The 18,825-nt window shown below is 32.8% G+C and overlaps 2 protein-coding genes across 9 annotated transcripts in view; one reads left to right on the top strand and one right to left on the bottom strand.

The window, feature by feature from the left end:
- The window catches only part of LOC101891627 (dystrobrevin beta), a 42,271-nt gene extending 29,146 nt beyond the window's left edge, over nucleotides 1-13,125 (top strand). For 4 of the 8 annotated variants that reach the window (XM_059118852.1, XM_059118850.1, XM_059118851.1 and 1 more), the window contains 6 exons: nucleotides 7-842; nucleotides 3,817-4,426; nucleotides 4,567-4,776; nucleotides 8,159-8,626; nucleotides 9,818-9,861; nucleotides 11,563-13,125. In XM_059118852.1, the coding sequence (XP_058974835.1) occupies nucleotides 7-842; nucleotides 3,817-4,426; nucleotides 4,567-4,776; nucleotides 8,159-8,626; nucleotides 9,818-9,861; nucleotides 11,563-11,634 (2,240 nt within the window). In that variant the 3' untranslated portion in view covers nucleotides 11,635-13,125. Of the gene's footprint in view, nucleotides 1-6; nucleotides 843-3,816; nucleotides 4,427-4,566; nucleotides 4,777-5,142; nucleotides 5,191-7,891; nucleotides 8,103-8,155; nucleotides 8,627-9,817; nucleotides 9,862-11,562 lie in introns of those variants that run through there. The other 4 variants (XM_020035162.2, XM_005178786.4, XM_059118853.1 and 1 more) reach the window with 4 other exon arrangements.
- A 3,176-nt stretch (nucleotides 13,126-16,301) lies between these two features.
- The window catches only part of LOC101892143 (C3 and PZP-like alpha-2-macroglobulin domain-containing protein 8), a 4,718-nt gene continuing 2,194 nt past the window's right edge, over nucleotides 16,302-18,825 (bottom strand). Inside the window, exons 2-3 of the mRNA XM_005178787.4 lie at nucleotides 17,212-17,613; nucleotides 16,302-17,141 (exon numbers count right to left, since the gene is read on the bottom strand). Of these exons, the coding sequence (XP_005178844.1) occupies nucleotides 16,654-17,141; nucleotides 17,212-17,613 (890 nt within the window). The 3' untranslated portion in view covers nucleotides 16,302-16,653. The remainder of the gene's footprint in view (nucleotides 17,142-17,211; nucleotides 17,614-18,825) is intronic.

Here is an 18,825-nt window from a genome sequence, read left to right as displayed (position 1 = left end):
TTACAGACATCTTTTCTCAGATCTCAGACGGTGCTGGCCAATTGGTCAACTGGAAATTGGCAGAATTCCTGAAAGAGGTGCTCGCCCTGCCCGCAGCCGTATACGAATCACCCACATTCCACTATACCGATGGCCTGGAAGAGCAAATATTCCCCTCAGAGAACAAGATCACGGTCAACGATTTCATGGCAACACTTATGTCTGAGCCAGGACCGTCGTGCCTGGTCTGGCTGCCGCTTTTGCATCGCTTGGCCACGGTAGAAACAATTGTGCATCCCACCATCTGTTCTGTCTGTCACAAGGAAAACTTTACCGGCTTTCGTTATCGTTGTCAGCGGTGTCACGCCTACCAATTGTGCCAGGAGTGCTTTTGGCACGGCAAGACATCGTTGAACCATCAAAACGATCACGAGGTCAAAGAGTACTCAAGCTATAAGTCGCCCAGCAAACAGATTGGCCATTCGTTGCGCAAGAGTTTCCGATGTGTGCCGGAGAAGACAAGTCAAGTGTTGCCACGATTTCCCGAACAGCCGGAGAAGACATTGAATCTATCGCATATTGTGCCGCCATCGCCATTGCCATCGCACAATGGTTTCGGAGATCCCTCACTGTTGCATGGCCTGGGTGGTCCAGGTATACCAGGCGGAGGAGGAGGTATTGGTGGTCTTCTGTTTGATCGTTCCAGTACCCTCGATTCGAGAGCGACGGGTCGTAGTGTTGATAGTGCCAATGGAGGTGGGGGTACATCGTCGACATCGCGTGTGGCAGCCGCCTCGGCCAACGATGAGGAGCATCGTTTAATTGCCCGTTATGCTGCGCGATTGGCTCAAGAGAATCGTGCTGTAAGTTAAGAGAAAATGTGTATTGGAAATTGCATCTTTTTCGAACTACACCATCACAGCAGGCGGGAAATCAAGGGTATTCCAAGGATTGTGATTCATAGCACTTTGATAGCAGAGAGCGTGGATGTCGTTAAATAGTGGATTTTTTCAGGATCGTGGATTTTTTGAAGATCGTCTGGAAACTCAAAGGCCACAAAACAAACTTCATTTTTAATAGCCTTCTAAGATCTTCTAAGGTCAGAAAACGTGGAGTTTTTTAAAGATCTAAACCTCTTTAAGACTCTAGACCTCCTTAAGAACAAAAAAGACATTTCAAGGCCTTTAAATGTCCAGAAAGCGATAGTTTTTAAATATCTTTTTCTAGGCTCTTCAAAACATTTTTAAAGCCGGAAATCGTGGATTTTAAAGTCTTTTTCGAGATCTCTTTCAACGCCTCTTTAGGACAAGAAATCGGGGACTTTTAGAGACACACCCCTTGAAGACCGAAAGTTATGGATTTTTTAAATATTTTGTCAGGGCCTCTTTGAAAGCAGACTATAAGGGGTTTCCAAGGTCTTTTATAGGCCTCTCTTAGAAAACGTAGACTTTTTAAGCCTTTTTTCAAGCCTCTTTAAGACCTGAATAGTAAAATTTTCTATTCAAGACCGGAAATCGAGAATTTTTAAAGAATTTTTCTAGGTCTCTTTAGGGCCACAAAACATAGATTTTTTTAAAGATTTTTCTAGGCCTATTCAAAACCGGGAAACGTGAATTTTTTAAGAATTTTCTTAGCCTATTCAAAACCGGGAAACGTGAATTTTTCTATGTCTCTTTAAGGGCAGAAAAGGTGGATTTTTTAAAGAATTTTTCAATGTCTCTTTAGGGGCAGAAAAAGTGGATTTTTTTAAGAATTTTTCTACGTCTCTTTAAGAGCAGAAAACGTGGATTTTTTAAAGAATCCAGAAAACGTGGATTTTTTAAAGCGTTTTTCTATGTCTCTTTAAGGGCAGAAAAGGTGGATTTTTTAAAGAATTTTTCTATGTCTCTTTAAGGGCAGAAAATGTGGATTTTTTAAAGAATTTTTCTATTTCTCTTTAAGGGCAGAAAACGTGGATTTTTAAAGATTTTTTCTATGACTCTTTAAGGGCAGAAAAATTCTTTAAAGAATTTTCTATGACTCTTTAAGGGCAGAAAAAGGTGGATTTTTTATACAATTTTTCTATGTCTCTTTAAGGTCAAAAAACGTGGATTTTTAAAGAATTTTTCTATGTCTCTTTACGGCCACAAAACTTGGATTTTTTAAAGAATTTTTCTATGACTCTTTAAGGCCACAAAACGTGGATTTTTTAAAGAATTTTTCTATAAATCTTTAAGGCCACAAAACGTGGATTTTTTAAAGAATTTTTCTGTGTCTCTTTAAGGGCAGAAAACGTGGATTTTTTAAAGATTTATTCTCTGACTCTTTAAGGGCAGAAAACGGACTTTTAAAGATTTTTCTATGACTCTTTAAGGGCAGAAAACGTGGATATTTTTAAAGAATTTTTCTATGTCTCTTTACGGCCACAAAACTTGGATTTTTTAAAGAATTTTTCTATGACTCTTTAAGGCCACAAAACGTGGATTTTTTAAAGAATTTTTCTATAAATCTTTAAGGCCACAAAACGTGGATTTTTTAAAGAATTTTTCTGTGTCTCTTTAAGGGCAGAAAACGTGGATTTTTTAAAGATTTATTCTCTGACTCTTTAAGGGCAGAAAACGGACTTTTAAAGATTTTTCTATGACTCTTTAAGGGCAGAAAACTTGGATTTTTTAAAGAATTTTTCTATGTCTCTTTAAGGGCAGAAAACGTGGATTTTTAAAGATTTTTTCTATGACTCTTTAGGGGTAGAAAACGTGGAATAGAATTTTTCTATGTTCCTTTAAGGGCAGAAAACTTGGATTTTTTTAAAGAAATTTTCTATGTCTCTTTAAGGGCAGAAAACGTGGATTTTTTTAAAGAATTTTTCTATGTCTCTTTAAGGGCAGAAAATGTGGATTTTTTAAAGAATTTTTCTATGCCTCTTTAAGGGCAGAAAAGGTGGATTTTTAAAAGAATTTTTCTATGTCTCTTTAAGGGCAGAAAACGTGGAATTTTTAAAGAATTTTTCTATGTCTCTTTAAGGGCAGAAGACGTGGATTTTTTAAAGAATTTTTCTATGCCTCTTTAAGGGCAGAAAACGTGGATTTTTTAAAGAATTTTTCTACTTCTGTTTATGAGCAGAAAACGGGGAATTTTTAAAGAATTTTTCTGTCTCGTTAAGGGCAGAAAACGTGGATTTTTTAAAGAATTTTTCTATGTCTCCTTAAGGACAGAAAAAGTGGATTTTTTAAAGAATTTTTCTATGTTTCTTTATGGACAGAAAACGTGAATTTTTTAAATAATTTTTCTATGTCTCTTTAAGGGAAGAAAACGTGGATTTTTTAAATAATTTTTTGTGTCCCTTTATGAACAGAAAACGTGGATTTTTTTAAAGAATTTTTCTATGTCTCTTTAAGGCCGGAAAACGTGGATTTTTTTAAAGAATTTTTCTATGTCTCTTTAAGGCAGAAAACGTGGATTTTTTAAAGAATTTTTCGAGGTCTCTTTAAACCAGAAAACGTGAATTTTTAAAGAATTTTTCTGTCTCTTTAAGGGCAGAAAACGTGGATTTTTAAAGCATTTTTTGAGATCTCTTTAAGGCAGAAAACGTGAATTTTTAAAGGATTTTTGAGGTCTCTTTAAGGCAGAAGGCGTGGTTTTTTTAAAGAATTTTTATGTCTCTTTAAGGGCAGAAAACGTGGATATTTTAAGGAATTTTGCTGTCTCTTTAAGGGCAGAAAACGTGGATTTCTGTTATTTGTTAAAACAGATTTAGATCTCCCCTTACTTTAACACTGCTGTGATGATGGTTAAGATTTTATTTTCCATTTATGAACTTATTAATAATTTCTTGATTTCCTCCCTTTTTCCATATAGCCCAGCAACACAAGCAATACGGACAACATTGCCTCGGATAATTCTAGAGCCCAACGTGAACTTATATCTCAATTAGAATGTAAGAATAAAGAAATAATGCGTGAAATTGCCCGACTAAGGCGTCAACAGGAAGCGGAACAAATGGCACCCGAAAATCCAGCTTTAATCAATGAACTGAGAGCCTTGCGCCAACGAAAAGGTGAGCTGGAGGGCCACTTGGGTGCCCTGCAAGACTCGAGGCGGCAGCTCATGGAACAGCTGGAGGGTCTGATGCGTATGTTGAAAAATCAACAGACCTCTTCACCCAGATCAACACCAAATTCTAGTCCTCGCTCTGGTAAATCACCACCCATGCCAATGGCTGGCGGCGGTAGTGCCTCCGGTGGCAGTGGGGGCCTTAACACACTGGGCACCTCACCCATGAGCTCGTTACTTAATCAAATACCACCCAGTTCAGGACATGGCATGTTGGGCAGCAGTGCATCCGTGGCCGGTAATGTGCTGCGCATGCAACAAGCCTCACCCTTAAATCAAAATCAATTTGGTCAAAATCCTTTAGATTCGGCGGAGTCAAGGGGAGGTGTTGGTTTCAATACCAATGGAAGTGGAAGTGAGTATAAAATCAAATCTACGGTAAACGTCTTAAAAATTCAGACAAATGAAAAATGTATATGATTTTGTTAAGAAGTCATTTTAGGAAAATGTAGGAAAAAGGTTATTTATTATTGTTGTTTTCTGATTTGGGTTTAGATTTAATGCGAATCTTTTCCAAAAATACAGTTGATGTAGCTGAGTATTTTAATCTTGACTCAATCACAAATGAGCCATCCAATGATCACGAAAGTGAACATGACAATGCCAACTCTCCCCATGAGCAATCGGCACATGCAACAACAAAAGATGAAGTCCCTGAGTCTTCTATTGATATGTTATCGACCCTTCTGAATGATCTCAATACAGGTAAATCATTGCAAATGCAAAATAACCGTTGGCTACCATGCCCAGTAGCATAGACTCATTTTCATTCATTTAAACTCTGTAACTTGGTAATAAGTTTTGCTCTTCCAACAGCTCTGTAGTTTCTTTTCTTTATTGGCTATTGTGGATTTTTAAGCGTTCTTCCTTTAAAAACACACGCACACACACATATAAATGTCTATTGCCAGCGGCTTACAATTGTAGTAGATTTCTTTGTTAATGGTATAATATAAAGAACAAATTTAAATTTTTCTAAATGTTTCCTTTATTTTCGCAAAAAAAAATGTGTGGGCGCCTTTGTGTGTGTGTAACAAAACAAAAAATGTAACAAAATAAACGTTTTTGCAGTACAAGCAGTTAAACCTCCTTCTCAGACCCGTTTCATATTGCCTCTAGGTAAGTGGCTTTAAATGTGCAATAAATTCCCATATTTTTTCTTGGCAAGCAAAGCTTTCTCTCTCTATCTTGTGTGTTGGGGGATTTCAGGAATACATTTAAATTGATAAATATTATATCTGTGTTTATGACTAATACTATAATTTTTATGGAAAATATTTTCCTTCTTGGTTATCATCCTCAAAACATGAAGTGTAGGGGAAATTGAAAAATTACTTAACATCCCAAAATGTAAAGAGCAATTTAATTGATGTACACAATACCTACATGCTTCTTGTGGTTGGTGACGAATAGTGAAATTTTGTGGGGAACATATTCTCTTTTGTCAAACCTCCCCTAAAATTAAGTATAGACGGAGATTTTGCCATAAATAAAAATTAGCATTTTCCCAAAAAAAACCAATAAATTAATTCTTAATATCCCAAAATTGAAAGTGTGATTTAATTGATATATATCATACCTACTGATTTCTTGTGGTCGGTGATTAATAGTGAAATTTTGTGAGGAACCTTTTCTCCATTGACACCCCTACCCCAAAATAAAGTACAGCAGGAGGTTTTGGCATAAATAAAAAATAGCATTTTGGCAAAAAATCAACAAATTAATTTTTAATATCCCACGATTAAAAGTGTCATTTAATTGATGTCTATCATTCCTGCATATTTCTTGTGGCCGGTGACTTATGATGAAATTTTGTAAGGAACATATTCCCCGTTGGTACCCCTCCCCTAAAATGAAGTATTGACTCAGATTTTGGCACAAATAAAAAGTAGTATTATGGCCAAAATATCGAAAAATTACTTCTTAATATCCCTAAATGAAAAGAGTCATTCAATTTGTTTTTATCATACCTACAGATTTCTTGTGGTCGGTGACTACTGATGAAATTTTGTAAGGAACATATTCCCCGTTGGTACCCCTCCCCTAAAATTAAATATAGACGGAGTTTTTGGCATAAATAAAAAATAGTATTATGACAAAAAAAAAACGAAAAATTACTTCTTAATATCCCAAAATGAAAAGTGTAATTTGAGTGATATGTATTATACCTACAGATTTCTTGTGGTCGGTGACTAATAGTGAAATTTTGTGGAGAATAAATTCTCCATTGACACCCCTCCTCTAAATTGAAGTATTGGCGCAGATTTTGGCACAAAAAAAGTAGTATTACGGCCAACAAATCAAAAATTACTTCTTAATGCCCCAAAATGAAAAGTGTAATTTAATTTATGCCTATCATATCTACAGATTTCTTGTGGTCGGTGACTAATAGTGAAATTTTGTGGAGAATAAATTCTCCGTTGATACCCCTCCTCTAAATTTAAGTATTCGGGCAGATTTTGCCATAAATCAAAAGTAGTATTACGGCCAACAAATCAAAGATTACTTCTTAATGCTCCAAAATGAAAAGTGTAATTTAATTTATGCCTATCATACCTACCGATTTTTTGTGGTCGTTGACTAATATTGAAATTTGGTGGGGAGCAATTTTTCCATTAGCACCCCTGCCCTAAAATACAGTATAACGGAAGATTTCCGCATAAATAGAAATCAGTATTTTGTCCAAAAAAAATTGAAAATCACAGTGCCATTTAGTTGATGTACATTGCACCTAGATATTTCTTGTGGACGGCAACTACTGGTGAAATTTTGTGGAGAACAAATTCTCCATTGACACCCCTCCCCTAAATTGAAGTATTAGCGCAGATTTTGCCATTAACAAAAATAAGTATTTTGGCCAAAAAATGATAAAAATTTCATATTTATGTCTCAAAGTGGAAAGAGTAATTTCATTTATGTCTATTATACCTACAGATTTCTCGTGGTCAGAGACTAATAGTGAAATTTTGTGGGGAACAATTTCTCCATTGATACCCCTCCCCTAAAATGAAGTATTGGACAGATTTTGGCACAAATAAAAAGTAGTATTATGGTCAAAAAATCGAAAAATTACTTCTTAATATTCCAAAATGAAAAAAGTAATTTAATTTATATCTATCATACCTACAGATTTCTCGTTGTCGGTGACTAATACTGAAATTTTGTGGAGAACAAGTTCTCCATTGACACCCCTCTCCTAAAACTAAGTATGGACGGAGATTTTGGCACAAATTAAAAGTAGAATTATGACCAAAGAATCGAAAAATTATTTTTGTTGTATATTTTCTCAACATTTCTTAAAACCACTTGTGGATATACAGTTTGCTGCTGGACCTCCTCTCATACCTTCCAAATCATATAAACAATAAGTCGCTCTAATACACATAAAGTCCACAATAGAATATTCTCCCTTTTCATTCTCCCTGAATTAAAATTTTTTTTGAGGTTATGTATTTTTTTGAAATTTTCAAATTTAGTTTTCGCACTCTAATTTACGTTTTGAATATATTTTCTGTATGATTGCATGTGTTTTTGCAACACAGAATAGTCCAAAGTCAGGTGCAAATAAATTTCTTGGACAATATTTTTGGAGTTGGGCGGAGATGTAGGATCATTTATTTCTTCCCATACACTTCAACATTTCCCTTGAAATTTGTTCAACATCTGACTCTGGTGTTTCCTGAATCCCCCACACTATGAAGAGTGAATTCCTATTCGATCCCTCCTGCTGCAAATAATTTGGTGAATGAGTTTGATTTGCAATGTTTTTTCTGAAAATGTCTTTGGAACTCTTCTCTTTTTTGTTTTTGTTTTGTTTTAGATTACTTTCCCAATAGACGTAAAAGACACAAACACTGCAATTGTTAGATTGATGATGTAACTTCTCCTTCTGCATCTACTTCTGTGTGCTACATACCTATATTTCTACAATATTTTTAATTTACTCTCGAAATATGCATCTCGAAAAAAAAATTTTAAAAAGAATTTCTCCTTTTCAATATTGGATAAATACACATACATATATACATACTTTCTTTCTATATACACACATATACAAATTGTTATTAATGCATTTGAATGCCAGTAGACTTGCTACGTCACATAGAAGGTGATGAGTCGGCCGAAGATGTTGAGGATAATGAAGAGGACGAGGCATATGATGATTTCGATTTGGATTATAATTTTGGTTTGAGTCTCGGCGATAGTAGTGGCATTTCGGCAAGTTTAAGGCATCTGCAACAGCAGCAGCAGCAACAACAACAACAGCAACTCCAACATCAGCAACAACAACAATTGCATTCCGCTTCTTCCGACCATGATTTCCTGGGATCAATGGCAGCCGCCTTGGCCAGTGGTGGCGTTGGTGGCAACAACCACCATTTGATGTTAAAAGATCTTGAATATCGCCTCGATCATGATTCCGAAGTTGAATTAGATTCTGATTTCGATATCGATGAAGAACATGCCCACATAAATCGTGTCATGGGCTATAAACACTATCCCGAGGTACTCATCGATGATGCAGATGCTGGATTTCCCCTCTTGCATGAAATCGGTGAGACAATCGATGAATTGCAGTTGATTATGCACGCCCATCTTTTGAAATATAGTTTGAGTTTATAAAACTAAGAACCAATTATATTTGAAACTAAATTTAAAACTTACCAATTGTTGTATTTGTGTTCCACCAAAACGATAAAAATATCAAAATCTTAAACCAAAAACCAAAGGTATATGTTTTTGTTGTTACATTTATTTTCCCCTCGCCCCATTCCTCTTTAAAACTTCATTCATCAATGCCAATTTAAAAAATGGATTCAAACATGTACATCATTTTTTCGCAATATCCCTGGTAGGTAGTGGTTTGAAAACACCTACATCTGTATCTGAAACTGATTTCATATATTTTCTTTGCTTATCAACCAAAAAAACTGAACGCTTCCTCCTGTGTTTAGCCTATCATCTTATAGTTGTTTGTAAATATATTCTTCTTGTTGTTGTTTGTTGCCTCCTTCTATTTGTTTCTCTATTTTAGAGCCTTTTCGCCTCAACCTCTTTTGTTTTCATTTTGAACATTCACATAGTGTATAGTTCCATTTCCCCTCAAAACCTGAGATCAAAGTTCATCACATAAATTTGGACTACGACTCAAACCTGTTCCATATTGTTTCGAATAGTAACTGTAGATGTCAGTCAGAACATACCATGCGTACATCATAAAAAACATAATATATACTTATAAAATGACCCAGCACGCCAAGAGAGGATCTATACATACCCTCCAGAGAATTTGAGGTTATGAAAATCAACACACCAAAACTCTGTGTGTTTGCGAAATATTTGCATTTTAATGGGTCTTATTGTGACAAAATTGAAACCCTTCCCAAAAATGCAAAATTTCGTGGTGTGTATAACCTCACTTTTTAACAAAAAGGTAAATGTTAGTCTTTTTCTATTCTCCCCGAAGTCAAAGACGACACTACTAGGTCAATTTAAAAGTACAAAAAAAGAAAATTCTTTGTGTTCTTATCTCCAAATTGTAGCATCGTGTAATCCGAAAACGTCTAGAAACATACCTATAGACATTTTGTGGTGTTTTCTATCCTGTTGAGTTGTTTTTTTCCATTGATTTTGTTCTTGTTTTTCTCTCAGATTTGTATATCTATTATTACTATCATACAATAACAACAAGGTAATGAAATTATGTGTTTTTGTCTAAAGTGTCTATTCTTTAACATTCTTTCAGATTTCGAAGACCCCCAAAATATAAATGTTGATTGGAATGATAAGGTAAATTATATGTTTTGTCTATATGTATGTTGATCTAGAGATCATTTCTTCGACGGGGGGGTAAAACAACACTGATATTTGTTTATTTAGAATATTATGTCATTGGTATCACTTTTCTAAAATGGGGGTGGAGAAGGAGATTTTGTTAAAGTTTTAAAGACTAATTTACTTTATTTTGTTACAATTTAAAAGAGGCATTCCCCCCAAAAAATAACAGTCACTCCTTTAACAGTCACTCATTTAACATTTGGTTAAAAGTCGATCTAAGAAACCCTGACAAGAAAAAGGTTGTAATGTATACAATTGGTTGTGTTATGAGAAAGAATCGAGTTGAATGAAGTAAACGCCGCTTGCCCATCGTCAATCTCTCTCTCCACCTGCTCTTTCTTAAGGACTAATATAAATATTTTATTTCTAATTAGAATGTTTTTAATATCATCTTTACGATCTATGATACCCAATTTATATACTATATGACATTTCCGATCTATAATACCCTACTTAAATAGAATAACGTTTAGTTCACGGCAGAAGAATACAGGTAGACGCATCGACACTGCTATTGGGACAATGAACTGTCAAACCAATTTTGGAATTGAATATTTTAAACGAAAAATTATTGAAAATTGTTAAAAAAATCCAATTGACGACGTATAAGAAAACAAATCAAAAATCGGCTTATTTTTGAAAAAAAAACGACTACGTGGACCTTTATAGGAAACTTTTGTCATAAGCCATTACAATATTCAAATACGAAACTTGAAAAATATCGATGAATAATGTCGCTAAAATCATCAAAATTCCGAATATCGGGAGGTACCGTTATTTGGGGGCAATACAAAGACGTGGACCTACACAGATAACTTACTTTCTTAGGCTGTAGTCTCCATTACGAACTTCAAATACCAAATTTGAAACAATTCCGGTGAATAATGTCGCTAAAATCATCAAAATACCGAATATCGGGAGGTACGGTTATATGGGGGCTATATGAAGACGTGGACCTGCACAGACAATTTTCTGTCTTAGGCTGTAATATCCATTCAAATACCGAAAATAGCAAAAATAATTTCGCTTAAATCATCAAAATACCTAATATTAGGGGGCACCATTATATGGAGGCTTTACCCAAACGTAGACCTACACGGCCCATTTTCAATACCAAAAGTCCTGCAGTCATAATATACATTTGAATAAAATTCTATCAACTTACTTAATTTCGTTGGTGAATCGACATAGAATTTTATGCTGATCCAGAATATATGTACTTTGTAGGGTCTATCATGAATATTTCGAGGGGTTGCAAACGAAATGGCGCAGCTAATATATAAAAATGTTCCTTTGGTCTTGATTGCCATTGGGTACAAAATCGATCTATGGCACCCTACATATATATTGTTCAAAGACATAAAGTCTTTGTATGGTTACCGTTTATTTGATTTTTATTACATTTTGAGGTTAGGTTGTAAAAATTATATATTTGAGTACATTTTTAAATATTTTAGTTAATTGGACAGTCATACAAAGATGAAGTATTGATTATTTGAAGGGGAAACACAATATTTTTAATTAAATGGTTCATTTCAGTTTGAGGTTATGTTATAAAAAATGGAATTTTGTAAATTGATAAAAATTATTATTGCCGTTTTTGTTTTCTTTATCTTATAATAATTTCTCCCCCTATTTTTAATTTAATTCCAGCAAACCAACTCAGCCAGTAGCCAGTGGCAGGAGCAATTTGCCCAGTGGTCATTGCACACGCAAAAGAACTAATTCCAGTAAATGATTTTGAAACAAAAGGAAATCTACTAAAACTCTTGCAAAAAAGGAAAGAAATGAACTAGAAAAGAATAAAATTAATTTAAGATAAAAAAGATTAGTTCAAATATACGATCTACAAACATATTTATTAGAAAACAAAAACAACAACAGCAACTTTTTATCCTAATTTTATCATATAACAACAAATACAAAATATTTCATATTTTTTTGTAATAACTAAATGCATATAACAATTATTATAAATAGTAATAATACACATTGGACGAATGGTTAAACATTTAAAGGAAATGTATTTGAAGCAAAAGCTTAGATTTGTTAAAAAAAAAAGTAAAAAAGTAAAGTAATAAAACGATAATTTAAAACCTAACAAAACTTAAGACTTAAAGAATATTTAAAAGTAATTAAAAATATACCAACTCATTTGCAAAATGTTTGATATATACTTTATTATTATTGAAAATGAAAAAAAAGAAAAAATCATACATATATATACATTCATATATTGAAAATCTTTGTTAAACCTAATCCCCCTTAAAGACTAAATAACAAATAGCAATTTATATAAAAAAATATATACCTTAAAGTAAACTGTTAACAAAAAAACGAACATAGATTAACAAGCAAATGTTGTAATGCTAAAATCTTGTCAACTCAAATCATAATAAATAGAAAAACAAATAAATAACAAAATAGTTGCAATATCATAACCATGAATGGTCCTTATTTTCCAGGGACCACACTTGAATCACAAACTCAGTTTAATTTTGCAAACATATTTATTATATACATACAAAAACAAAACACAAACACACTAAACTAATACATTTCCTTAAAAATCTCAAGTTAAATTGCTTTAAAAAAATACCGATAAAAAAATTAAAGAAATATTTATTTATGTTTAATATTAATAACTTTGTATATACACACATATATATTATTTAAAAAAAACAACAAACATATGCATACATCATATACATATATTTCAAAAGATATATATTACAAAAAAATATTATTAATCCAAAAATAAGAAAATCAAGAAAAATCACAGCAATCTTTAATCTACCAAGAACAAGACCAGTTAATAAAATTAAAAATAAATACTTAAAGAAAAATAACAAGAATATATAAAATTTGTCATCCACACACACATACATACATCCATCTAAATGTATGCAGCTATACGTACTTAATCCTTCAAAAAAAAAATGAATTTATAAAAAATCATAATAAAATAAATCACTCAACCAAAATAATAAAAATAAAAAACATTGACGTATGTTTTATGCTCAGTTCTTTTTGGAAACAGAAACACATCCACATTTACATATATATAAACAGAGATAGAGCTTACATACTCTTTTCATACATACCAGCCACATAACCATTCAAAAATGAATATTAAATTAAAAATAATTAAAAAAATTAAAAACAGAAAAACGAAAATAATAAAGAACTTGTAACACAACACACATTTTAATAAAATTGTGTTTTATTTTTGGTGAGAAAGGGAAAGAATGCTCCCCAATTGGGGACGACAATTAATGATACAATTCAAAAAATTATTCAGTTAAATTGCTGTTGATACTTTATTAGTATATTCTCTTATCCTAGAGGTTCCATTTTGTCCTAGACCCATCGTGAAATTTTATGTAGTATATGTTTTACATTTACACCAAAAGCCTATAATGGAATTTTGTGGCAGATTTTGACAGAATTCGGAAGTTTAATTTCATAAAAAAAACATAAAAATATACTTTTTATTCCTCACCCATAGAAATGATAATATTTTAGGGTTATAAATGCCTTTTGCGAATTTGGTTTGTTCTCAGACCCATTTTGGAATTTGATGAGGAGTATTTTTTCCTTTAATGGAATTCATCTAAGATGAAGTTATGACAGAGATTTTGATATATTTTAAAAACACTACTGGTTCACAGAAAAGTGAAGAATTCATTTGTGTGACTTTTTAACGCTTTTTATTGTTGTATGTAATAAAGTTATTGTTGTAATAATAAAGTATTAGACCATTAGTTGATTGTAATATAGAATATTTTATCCTTTAACACCAAACACCGAAGATGGGAGATATGGCTGTCAACAAAAATTTATATTTATCCAAAAAAGAGAAAAAAATGACACCAAGTAAAAACTTTTTTACTTTTTAATTTTTATTGCTATATACATTTTAGCTACAGATTTCCTCTGTTCGACATCCCATAGTTAAATTCGATATAGAACATATTCTACTTTAACTCAAACTTCCTAACTTTAGGTATAGTATGACTTTTCGGCTCAATTTGAAAGCGATATCCCACAAGAAAAGTGAAACATGTACTCTTGAAATACCCAATTTAGAGCTTATATTTTACCAATATACATTATACCTTCAGGTTTCTTTTGCTCGGTAACTCCCAGTGAAATTTTGTGTAGAATAATTTCTTCTTTGATACCATTCCCCCAAAATGTAGCATTGTGTTAGAATTCCACACATTTTGGAAACATTATTTTACCGCAAAATATGTCCAAATTAAACATGAAATTTTTTGGTTTTATATTGTAGATAACGCTTTCGTATGTTCGGTGACCCATAGTGAAATTGGGTGTGGAATAATTTCTCCTTTAACACAAAACCCCTAAAATGTGGTGTAGTTGGCGAATTTGAACCCATCTTGTATCAACATTTTACAAGAAATGGGTTATGAGCTTTTTCCTTTATTCCAATTTAAAAATGATACTTTTTTCGGTTTTATATTACAGATAACGGTTTCTTCTGTTTGGTGACCCATAATAAAATCGGGTGAGGAATATTTTGGCCTTTAATGCAAACCATCTAAAATGAAGTGTAGTGGGAGAATTTGGGCCATCCCGTTTCAATATTTTACAAGAAAATGGGTTATAAGCTTTTTCCATTATACCAATTTAAAAGCGATACTTTTTTCGGTTTTATATTAGAGATAATGGTTCCTTCTGTTTGGTGAACCATAGTGAAATTGGATGTGGAGTATTTTCGCCCTTAATGCAAACCCTCTAAAATGAAGTGTAGCGGGTGAATTTGGCCCAATTTCAAATCCATATTTTACATAAACGGGTGTTAGGGGTTTTTTCCCTTAATATCTCCAAATTAAAAGCTATTTTTTCGGTTTTATATTACAGATAACGGTTTCTTCAGTTTGGTGACCCATATTGAAATCGGGTGAGGAATATTTTCGCCTTTAATACAATATCCCCAAAATGAGGTGTAGTGGGAGAATTTGGACTCATCTCAAAGTCATATTTTGCAAGAAAATGGGTTATGGAATTTTTCTTTAATACTTTCAATAAAGTAATTTTTTCGGTTTTATATTACAGATAACGAGTTCTTCTGTTTTGTGACCCATAGTGAAATTGGGTGTGGAATATTTTCGCCTTTAACGCAAACCCTCTAAGATGAAGTCAAGTGGGAGAATTTGGGGCCATTTGAAAGTCATATTTTACAAAAATGTGGGTTATGGGCTTTTTCTCCATTACCTTCAAATTAAAAGTGCTACTTTTTTCGGTTTAATATTACAGATAACGGTTTCTTCTGTTTGGTGACCTATGGTGAAATTGGGTGTGGAATATTTTCGCCTTCAACTCAAAACCCCAAAAATGAAGTGTAGTGGGAGAATTTGGCCTAATTTCAAATCAATTTTTTACGAAAAAAACTAGGTTTTATGAGGTGGCAATGATTTCTTAAGGATATATATTATACATAACGGTTTATTTTTCTTGACGAACCCTAGTGAAATTTAATGTAGAACATTTTCTAAATTAGTACCTTACCAACTGAATGAAGCATTCTTATAGATTTAGGCATTATTTAGATGTGACATCACAAGGTAAAAATCGATAATTTCTATTTTTTTGCATTTAATCTAGTAAGGCTAATTTTTTGCTATACATTGTACCTAGAGGTTTCATTTGTTTGGTGACCCATAGTAGAATTTTGTAGAGAAAATTTTCTCCATTGACAGCCACCCTGTTAAATAGAGTATTACATGAGATTTCAATACAATTTGAAGACAGTATTTTATATACATTCAAATATTTTTTCTAATGTACTCAAGTTGGGGACTGATTTCTATGTGTACTTATTATATATACGGGTCTCTTTTGCTCGATGACCCATAGTGGAATTTGACATAGAATATTTCCCCCTTTGACTCCTGGTCTATAAAATTTATAATTATGGAATATTTGGGCTTAACTAAAGATGTTACAGCAATGGTAAAAAACGACAATTTCTAATTTTTATATGCAATTTGGCATAACTAATTTTTTGATATATATTATACATGGAGATTTCTCTTGTTTGGTAACCCATAGTAAAATTTTCCGAAGAATATTTTCTCCATTGACACCCTGGCGCTAAAATGAAGTATTCTTGAGATTTGTACACCATTTTGAAAGTGCTAATTGATTTAAAAAAAAAAAAAACTATTTCTTTGTCAATATAACCAAATTCTTCCCTAGATAATTATGGAAACTGCTTTACCTAGAGACGGATTTTGTTCGGTGACTTATTGTTAAATTTTGTGTGTAAGATTTTCTCTATTGACGTCATTTTTCTAGAACAAGGTCTAAGTGTTGAAATGTTATATTTTTTAAGGTTAGTTTTAAAAATAAAAAAACTTGATTCATTTTGGTTTGTTTTTTGTTTTTATTGATAAAACTTATTTTTTTGTTTATTTTTCTTTTATTTTAAAACATATAAATTAATACAATTACATAAATACAATTTTATTTGAGTTTGATTGTGATAATTTTTCCCGAATTATATTCTGAATAAAACTATCACAAAAAAGTTATTCGAGATGAGTACGTGATGCATTGTTGTATGTAGCTGCTAGATTAAGGCATAACAACAACAATAATAATATAATAATTGACAAAAATAATAGTCAAGGTGCAAAAATACTACTATTGTCTCGCTAATATGCCGAAGTATGCTAAGAAGACGAAATGCGTGCTATTGTTCTGCATGCTATTAATTTACTGTTCACAATAGATTTCAAATTCTTTGTAGGCCAATTCTTCACCACCATATGGAATGTAACAGCAGCCATGGGAAGGTTGTACCTTACCCACGGTGACGGTGCCATCATGTGTGGCCCGACCCACAAACAAGGGCTCGCCATCGGCTGTAGTACCGGCTTGGACAGCATTTGGTGGAATGTTGCCATCGTTGACGGGTACCCAAATACCAAAACCGGCACACAAGACTTCATATTCACTGTGGCCATGTTCACCACCGCCATAGGCGACATAACAGACACCATGGGAGGGATGTAATTTGCCGGGAATCATGTCACCCTCGTGTTGGGCACGGGCAATGTACAGCTGTTCACTGCCATCGAAACCGCCCTGCAAGGCTTCGGGGGGAATTTCACCATTGGCGGCTGGTACCCAGCTGCCGCTGCCACTACCTCCGGTGGGGGCGCTGAAACCCATGGGTGCTGACACAGCAACGGGAGCAGGTTCTAAAGGAAAAAAAACATAAAATAAATATTTTTATTTTAATTTTCTTAGAATTTTTTTTTGTCAACTCACCATCAATCAACCAAGTACCACTGGCACCCCAGCCAGTGCACACACCCACATAATGGATGGGGAACAATTCAGGATCTTCATGCGACATGAAAGCAGCAGCTTCACCCTCACGACCCACAGTAATGACATTATCATACCAGCGAATCCAAAAGCCACGGAATTCACCAGCATTACAAATGCCAGGGGTGGGCACTTCAACAACATCGGGTTTTTGACGATTTTTACGAATAACCGATTTGCTGTTCTCCCAACCGCCAAGGAACACCTCATACATGGGTTCACCCTCAGCGGGCTGAGATGTCAGCGCCAAATGGGCATCATGGCCACAGCGTACCTTGAAAGTGAACACTTGTTCCGTAACAGGATGGAATTGGTAGGTCAAGGCGTCGGGTGTTTCAATTTCTGAAAAGAAAACGAAAAAAAAATTGTAAAAATTAATCATTTATTTAATTTTAATAATTTTGTAAATAAATGTAATGTTTTTAATAAAAAGTAATAAATCGCTTGATAATCTCCAAAAAGCGAGAGAGATATTTATCATGTTTTATTTGGGTCAGTTGAAGAGAATTTTTTTCGCTTCAGTAAGATCTCTCTTCAAAGTTCCATGAACTAAAAGTTACGGCGATTGATAAGTAAATAAAATTCAAAACAATTTAATAGTAAATTTTAAATTATTTTTTTTTAATTTTTATTATTTTTTAAATTTTTTATTTTTTTTAATTTTTTTAATCTTTATTATTTTTTTAATTTTTATTATTTTTTTTAATTGTTATTATTATTTTTTTAATTTTTATTATTTTTTTTTAATTTATTATTTTTTTTTTTTAATTTTTAATGTTTATTTTTATTTTTTTCTTATTATTTTTTTAATTTTTTTATATACAACATCTGTGGGCCACTCTTCGAATAGAACATTTTACATTCTCTTCATAAACTCTATATTTTTTGCCATGCAACTCTCTTTATCTCATCCCACTTAGCTATCTCCCTTCAACTCATGTTTTCTCTTCCTCTGGGGCAAATCAAAGCTTGGCTTTGTTATGGGAATTTCGAGAATGTGCTACTTTAAAAAAAGCAAAAAAACAAATAGTGAAGTACGTATTTTGAAAACAAAAAAAAAAAACAAATTTGAAAAAATAACAACTTTTCATCAGCGTAGCAAGACTACGCTTAAAAAATTTATATTATTTATTATTATTTTTTTTTTAATTTTTATATTTTTTTTAATTTTTATTTTTTTTTTTTTAATTTTTTTATTATTTTTTTATTTTTTAAAGTGATTTTTTTTTATTTACAACATCTGTGGGCCACTCTTCGAATAGAACTTATTACATTCTCTTCACAAACTCTTAATTTTTTGCCATGCAACTCTCTTTATCTCTTCCCACGTAATATCTCTCGTCAACTCATGTTTTCTCTTCCTCTGAGGCAAATCAAAGCTTGGCTTTGTTATGGGAATTTCGAGAATGTGCTACTTTTTTTTAAAAAAAAAGCAAACAAACAAATAGTGAAGTACGTATTTTGAAAACAAAAAAACAAATTTGAAAAAAATAACAACTTTTCATTAGCGTCGTCTTGTTTGTTTGTATGGAAACTAAAGCGGGCTAAAGCATG

This window comes from Musca domestica, unplaced genomic scaffold, assembly GCF_030504385.1.
Source record: "Musca domestica strain aabys unplaced genomic scaffold, Musca_domestica.polishedcontigs.V.1.1 133, whole genome shotgun sequence".
NCBI classification, from domain to species: domain Eukaryota; kingdom Metazoa; phylum Arthropoda; class Insecta; order Diptera; family Muscidae; genus Musca; species Musca domestica.
This window is presented reverse-complemented; position numbering and strand designations above follow the sequence as displayed.